This window comes from Marmota marmota, unplaced genomic scaffold (assembly GCF_001458135.2).
Source record: "Marmota marmota marmota unplaced genomic scaffold, marMar, whole genome shotgun sequence".
NCBI classification, from domain to species: Eukaryota; Metazoa; Chordata; class Mammalia; order Rodentia; family Sciuridae; genus Marmota; species Marmota marmota.
In genome coordinates this window covers 17,384,738-17,393,059 of record NW_026000174.1, presented here as the reverse complement: position 1 = coordinate 17,393,059, position 8,322 = coordinate 17,384,738, and the positions used below count along the sequence as shown (strand labels likewise).

The 8,322-nt window shown below is 36.3% G+C and overlaps 1 protein-coding gene across 1 annotated transcript; it reads right to left on the bottom strand.

Annotated features, from left to right (window-relative positions):
- Window positions 1-782: 782 nt before the first annotated feature.
- LOC107160917 (olfactory receptor 51L1-like) lies at window positions 783-1,739 on the bottom strand. The gene has a single exon (XM_015507493.1). The coding sequence runs from the start codon at window positions 1,737-1,739 to the stop codon at window positions 783-785; it is 957 nt and encodes a 318-aa protein (XP_015362979.1).
- Window positions 1,740-8,322: the final 6,583 nt, after the last annotated feature.

Here is an 8,322-nt window from a genome sequence, read left to right as displayed (position 1 = left end):
TTATACCTCACTGCATTATATTGTTTATATTTAAAAGTATAATTTAACCTAAATTATTATTAAAATACAGTATAACAATGGTTTATAGTTAGTAATTTCAAATGATACAGCCTGGGAGCTTTAAAAATTTCTAAGTCTAATATTTCTACAAGATTAAAGTTATTATCACAAAATTAGATAAAATAAACATGGGAGATGCCCTTTGTTTTCCTGAAGAAACCAAATTTTCCCAGATAAGGAAGATCATGCATATTAATGTTTAAAAGATGATTCTGATATACTGTGATGGTTGATAACTTCTGCTTTGATCCAAAATATATTTTTGGATCAAGATGTTAACATCTGTAAGAAAGAAAATAAACATATATACAAAAACAATAATATAACAGAAAAGGAAGTTAAAATTTTATGCCAAATGTTATAGAATAATACAAATCAAAGAAATGAGTTTTGAACATTCAAGGAAAATTTCATAGGTAAATCAATACCTTGGGTAAAGGTTAAGATTAAAAATGGAAGATGGGAGGAAATGATTTAAAACACATCCTCTGCAAAATATTCATAATTAAAGGGTTTTTATGAAGCATGTGTTAGGTCAGGCTGTCTAATCCTAGTGAATGTCAACTTTCTCTTCTATAGCTCTTTTTTCATGCTTTGTTAGATTTTCTTTTATGCTTTCAGTAGTCTTTTGTTGACAAGATTGGTTCCAACATACCTAGAGCAGATAATTAGCCAGGAGTTCTTATCATTAGTGCTGATCCGATTGTTGCCTTGAGGACATTCTACATTGAAGAAAAAATTTTGTGGGGGAGAATCAAATTGAGGACTCCTTGGCGGATCTGTTTGGTTTTCACACTGTAGATGATTGGGTTGAGCACAGGTGGGACCATTAAGTAGATATGCGCCATAAAGATGTGTGTGAAGGGAGAGGAATGTTTGGCAAAACGATGGACAATAGATAAGCCTATCATGGGCACATAGAGAATGAGCACAGCACAGATGTGGGACGCACATGTGTTAAGAGCCTTAAGCCTCCCCTCACGGGATGCAATCCTCAACACTGAATGAAGGATGAATACATAAGAAACTAAAATACCCAGAGAGTCCATGCCCCACAGCATGGTAATCACAACCAACCCATATATGACATTAAACTTGGTGTCAGCACAGGCAAGGCGGATGATGTCCTGGTGCAGACAGTAGGAATGAGAAAGGACATGGGAGTGGCAGAAGGGAAAGAAGGCCAAACGGGTCAGAAGTGGCATGAGTGGAAGAGCACTTCTGAGCAGGGCTGCAATTCCAATCTTGGCAATAAGCTTTGGTGTGAGAATAGTAGCATATCGCAGGGGGTGACAGATAGCTATATACCGGTCAAGGGCCATGGCCAAGAGCACAGATGATTCAGTGAAGGAGAAAGTGTGAATCAAAAACATTTGGATGACACAGATATTGAACGGGATCTCCTTGGAAATGGACCACAACACCCTTAAGAGTGATATCATTGTGGGCAGGGACATGCCCATGTCACTGAGGGAGAGCATGGCCAGGAAGTAATACATGGGCTCATGGAGCCTGGGATCTGTCCGGACAATATGCAGGATGATGCAGTTGCCTGTTATTCCAACAAGGTAGAAGAGGCAGAAGGGGATGGAAATCCAATGGTGGAATTCTTCATAGCCAGGAATCCCTGTGAGAAAGAACGTGGAGGACAGGGTACTGGTAGAGTTTGAGGCTCCCATAGGTCTGACTTTTAAGCCACAACCCAATTCCACAGACACTCCAATGGGTAAAGCATTGATAAGACCAGAATTTGCATCATGGAAAACTGAGGAAATAAAAAGAAGAAAACAAAACTTCAGTCCTTACCTCTAATCACACTTTAACCCATCCCCAAATTTCTGCTTCATTTTTATCCATATCATTGCCAGTATTCTCAGTTAAGTAAAATATTCACGTTAGAATCCCTAGGACCTTCACTTTTGCCTCCCAAATGAAAAGCCATTCAATATCCCCTCTAAATGGTGATGATCTTCCAAAAACACTTTCCAAACAGAGCAGCATACATGAAAAATTCTATAACATATTTTTAATTTTATAATGTATTTAGGAGATTTCTTGGCCAGGATGCTTGTAATAATACATTAGCCATATTTAATGACTGCTGCACTGGTTTACATTAAATTCCTTCATCTGCCTAAATTTGATATTTTCTTTCACAATGTTAGAAAAACAGGCAAGGTACATTTACAGAATTCAAGCAAGTATGAGACAGCATGAATCCTAATCTTTTTCTTAATTAATTAATTAATTTGTTCTAATTTATTATATATGATTCCTATTCTTATCTACCCACAATGATGAGATTGATGACACAGTCTAGGCCTCTCCAGACAACTGACTTTAATATCTCTTTGGTTTTGCCTTGTCATCCCCAAGAGCTAACAAGGGCAGTAAGACTCAATGTAAATAATATATAAATTTCAAAGAAAATGTTATAGTAAAATATAAAGTATACAATTTAAAATAGAATTGACTTTCACTCTGATTTTTAAAAATTTCAGAATCTATTTCCTTTTATTTCCTATTCAGAACTCTGAGACTTGTTTAAAAACTTATAATTTAAGGAAAAATATAGAGAAAATAACAGAAATATTTACTTACATTAGAGCCCAAATGAGTCTATCACTCTCTGACATTGACATTAAATCTTTTGTCAAATGATTTTTTGAGAAAATATTTTCCCCATTTCTATGGTCAAAAAATAAAACTAAGAATAAAAAATGTCTGAAGTAGAAAAGAGAACTGTTTCTTCATACCATACTCTTGTGTATCATTCCCACATATCCATGTTTACCAAATGCTGACCTGGGAATTTACCATCCAAGGGACAAATTACTTCCAATGATAATTAATAGATCAATATCCTCCTGTCTTGTGAAGTCTATTTTGCCCCTTGGAGGCTCTTAATTCCCTTTTAATCTCCTTAAGTCCCATGAAGATGCACCCTAAGTGTAGCAGATATTTGCCTGGAATGTTTAATAACATTAATTTTCTAGGAAACTAAAGACCCACAAACAAGAAATCAAAAAGTAAATTACAGAAATAAATTAAGCTTTGCTGACTATTCATATTATAATCAAATTCTATCCACGTATTGTATACACTGGTACTTAGAGCCCTGCCATTCTCCTTATTCTTTCTGCCTTTCCCCACATGCTGCTCTCAGCTTGGGCTTGTGTACCTATCCTTTTTTATATGCTCACACTCCTGATCACCATCATCCTCCAGATTTCCAGATCTGATCCCTTCTTCTTGATTCCTTTCCAGTCTTTCAGCCCAAATCAGAAACAGGAAATCTGTCTTTTCTATCTCACTGCTCAGTCAGTTCGGACAATTTCTCTGATCTAATAACTTCTGTCTCTAACTGCCAAGGAGGAGGAAATGTGAAGTTAAATGGAAGGCTGGAAGATATCTGAACTGAAGTCCAGTTTCTTTTCTGCTTAGTGATCTCAGTGACTCTTTTTTGAGGCTTTAAGGAGGTGGCTGTCCATCATCTTCCTAATTAACACTCTGCTTCTCTGGCTCTGTAGTCACACCCATCTAGGTTATTTTCTACTTTCAATGCTTGATCATTTTTAATAGGGGACAAATGATTATTTTTATCTGCCCCATGTTGACTCCTTTGTCATCTCAAAATAATGGCAACTTCACTGGATCGTTGTGGGAATAAATGGGGATATCCAAGAGTGATCAAATCAAGTAAATTAGCATATTCATCATCTCAAACAGTTATCACTTCTGTTCAGTGAAACATTAAAACATGTCAATTAAAATTAAAATACAAAAGAAAATTATATATTGTAGGTAAAATACTTAAAGTCTATCCTGTACAAGGGACCACAATGTGCCGCTATTGCTACTAACAACGAGGCAATGAGGACAGCAGCAGCAGAGGTCCTGTGAGACCTAATGGGAGGGTGGAAGAGATGGGCACATCTGGAGTGCCTTCTCATAGAGATAAACAGGAAGAATGGGCATTTCACAAATTGATCTAAGTAGCCACATGGTGAGAATGTCAGTTTGGTTCAGTGAAGTCCCAACATAGGCGGAAATAGGAATAACTTGTTTTTCTCTCCTCTGAATTCCTTTAATAATTTTTATGGGCCTAACTATGTGCTTTTCATTCTATTCAGTTAGTGCCAATTTCGGGGGAAAAAAAGTATAGGGTGGCATGGGAATTTCCACCTAAACAAACCATGATCTCCTTGGGCTTTAGTGGATGATGACCCTGAATAGCCACATTCGTATTCTGAAGTTCCCACAATTTCTGTATTTACTGTGCAACATCTGTATTCACCAGTGATAGTTCTCCTGATGTCCCACAACCCCTTATACTGTAGCACTGCTTGATTTCACCATCCAACTCCTACTGCTCCTGACGCTGTATTTTTATAATATCCCCAAGGCCATGAGATATCTTCCACCCTTTCTCAGAAGAAGAGGGTCGATTTTGAGGGTTTTGTTTATTAACTTCAAAATCTAAAAAGACTTATAAATTAGGGTTAAGATCTCTGAGCTGTAATTAAAGTAGTGATAGAAAACACTGATACTTCAGATTGAAAGGAATCTTGAGGTTATCTGGTGAAATTCTAATTTCATTCTGTAATTTAATCCCTTCTCTGTTATGTCTGAAAACAATCTTTACTTGTGTAAACAACACACCCCTGGACATTAACATCCGGGGCTTCTTGAATAAGCCCTGTCTATCTGTAAAGCCAGTCTGACTTGGAGACTCAAAGCATGAATATGAACAAGGTAGGTATTTTGACGAAAATAATAATGTCCTTTGGTGAAAATAACTTTTCCTTTCCTGACCCAGTTTCTGTGTCCTCCTCATACTTTTAATGTCTGCCTTCTCTTTTGCTTCTCGGGTTACCCCATTTTTTTTGCTATTTCCTCCCACTTTTATTTCCCCCAGGTCTCACATACTTGGTAGACTAGTTCCTCTTGCTGTGAATGACCCTTCTGTTTCTGAGAGCCAGCAGGATGCCTTAATAAGCCTTCCTTCTTCAGTCCTCAGAGACATGAGGCCCCATGATAAACACAGGACAGTGGCTACAATCTTGCCAATGCTAACATATGGGGACCTTTTCAAAGTCCTCTCTATACTACTTCAAGATTGCAGCCGGACATTACAATTTAGAAGCATAGAAGAAAGAATTCTTTGGAAATGCTCAAATATTTATTTCATCATTGTGTGAAATACATGATGTAATGCAACAGGAGATGAAATGCTGGCATACGGTCACAATATGACAACATCCACTAATAGTGACAATAATGTAATTTTGAATATGGTATATACATAATAGCAGGGACTAATTAAGAATTTATACTGTGAGGAACATAGGTCTATTACTTAAGTACTGGAAATATCTTGTGTTCAGTTCTACATAATATTAATAATGGATAAAAATGAAACTCAATTATTTGATTTCCTTCCTCAAAATCATATAATAAGCAATAAAGCCAACATTATTATCCAATATCCTGATTCTCTAGTATGGTTCATTTCTCTCTGTGATAGAGTTCTCAAAAAAGCAAATTTGAACTGACTATATGACAGCTTTTGTTCAATGAATAAAAATCCTGTTTGTCAATAATATTGACTTCTAAATGCCTGTTGTCGGATTGAATCCTGCAATAGGTAGACTACTAACTGATAAAAATATCTATAGGATTTGGAATTTGAATAGTAATATCAGTCCCACTTAGTATAGGAACTATCTTAATATCTAAGCTTATTAATCTTCAGATGCTACTGTACTCCATGCACTCAACCAATAGCTGTTGTTTTTTTGTTTTTTTTTTTTCATAAACTCATGACCTCAGGAGAAGTTACACTTCTCATAAAGAAAATTTTGTTAATTACTAAAGAAATTCAATATCCACTAATAGTCTATGAAAATGAGATGCTATGCTTTATCATAAGAAAAACTTTCCCATCTCCATCTTTTTACCTCCCATTGTGAAACTACTACCAGATAAATGATTTGTTCTTATGTCATTCACTGGTACTGGATATCCTAAAAATTATCTTTGTACTTTAATTATTTTTATATTAATTTAAATAACATTGAAATTATCTAATTTTTCTATGATAAAAAATCCTTAATTTAAAAGATTATCATTATTCAATGCAAATATACTGCATTGTTTTATGTTTTATATATTTCTCAGATATGCAATGAGAGAGAAAAAGCAATTACAACCCCCTCAATTGCCAAATGCTCTGACAACCCAGATCATAAATGCAATCCCATACGTCCATTTAGATGAGGAGAACCTGATGGGCAAATACCTACCTTTAGAGTTACAAGTAGAACATTACTTAGACCAACAAGAGTGAGAATGGGTACAAATGTTGACAGCCAAGGAGATGTCTGAAAAAACAGCAGAACTCATTTGTTCTCTATCACACAATCTCTTGGGAGCACCGCACATTCAAACTATAACACTCCACACATTTTAATTTTTTGATGTCCCCATTTACATCTTTCTATATTGCATATTTAATAACATTAATATAGTTGTTATTTGTATTTTTTGTTTTTTAGTCTTCATACTAAATATATGAATGGTTTATGAACCACATTCACTTTAGAGCATTCTGAAACTGCGTATTGCTCTTTTCAGTGAGTCTCTTACCATTCAATATATTCTTATTACTCATTAACATGTCTTTCTTTCAGTTCAGAGAAATCCCTTTATCATTTTTGGGTAGAGATCTTATGCTGTTAAATTTTCTCAGCTGAGCAATAGTGCTGGGCACCTGTTCCTCCTTAGCAAGTACAGTGGGCATCTCATGCCACACTCTACTGTCCTGTGTGTGAGGTTTCTCCTGAGCAGTCTGTTGTCAGGCCCATTGTGATACCCTTCTGTATTATTTCTTTTCTTTTGCTGCCTTGAGAACCCTGTCTTTATTAGAACCCTTGGAGAGTTTGAATATAATATGCTTAGACTTGGTCTAGCTGAATTTGGCTGATCTTTGATCTACCTGTTCCTGGATATATGTATCCATCTCTAGTTTTCTATTTATTTATTTATATATTTTTATTCTTTTGGTTATTCTCTTGAATAAGCTTTATACCCTCTTTGATATTATCAACTTCCTCTGGAATGCCCATTAACTTGAATATTTTCCATTACAATGGTGTTCTAAAATTCATATAAACTTTCCTCACTATTTTTAATTCTTTTTTTCCCTCCAACTATGTATTTTCAAATATTCTATTTTTAAGCTAACTCATTCTTTCATCTGTTGTCTCTTCTGTTTTTGGAGACCTTTTTTCACAATTTTAATTACACTTAGTATGCTTTTCAGCTCACGGTTTGCTGTTGGACTTATAAAATTCTAAATGTCTCAGAGTATTAGACTGTTTCTGTGTCTTCTTGAAGTCTGATGAGTTATTTATTAAAAGAGTGATTTTTGAATTCTCCATCTGAAAGTTTTGATCCTCTCTGAGTGTTGCTATAGGGTCACATACTGTCACCTTATTCTGTTCTTTAAGATCATGATTCCTGGAAAGTTCTTCATGCTTGTTGATGTACAATTTTGTCTCTTTATTAAGGATTAGGTTTTTATTCAATTTCTTAGAATCTGGCATTTGTGGTGGTCTTCCTTTCAAAAACTGTAAGCAGTGTATTTGTTTCCTCTCTGGACACTTCCACTATTTCCGCACTGTTTGGTCCCCTAAGTCCAGGTTTGCTGTCTAAGTGTTGTTTTCCTTAGTTCAACACTAGAGGGTGTCCCAAGCCTAGGCCTGTCCCAAATTCTAGGTGTGTTGTTCCAAAAGATCTGGAAGTGTCTAAAAAGGATGCTGCATCCCCACATCTCCTACCTGGTAGGAGAATATGCCACAATCCTCATCCATGGTCACAGGCTTGTGATCAAGTGCCAAAGGATTCTGCTGGGTTCTGGTCCTTACTATGAGGAGATCAGCACACAGACCTAGGCAGTGGCTTCACAGCTACCTTTTTTTACTCTTCTGCCTCCCCTGTCCAGAGTGGGAGGCTGAACTAAAGTCACTCGTGTGAATTTGGGGTGACACAAAACACCACACAAACACACCTTTCATATGAGCTTCAGGATGGCTTCCATGTCTCCTGGCCTTAGGTTCCCCAAGAAGGGGAGCAAGAGAAGGTCATGAGAGGCTGAAGAGAGAGAGAGAGAGAGAGAGAGAGAGAGAGAGAGAGAGAGAGAGAGCCAGAGAAATTAGGGACAAAGCATGTATATAACCTGTGAGATATTTGCAAGTCTTA

Bases quoted from the DNA above. Each gene is read 5' to 3' on its own strand.
- LOC107160917 (XM_015507493.1), bottom strand. From the start codon at position 1,739: ATGGGAGCCTCAAACTCTACCAGTACCCTGTCCTCCACGTTCTTTCTC.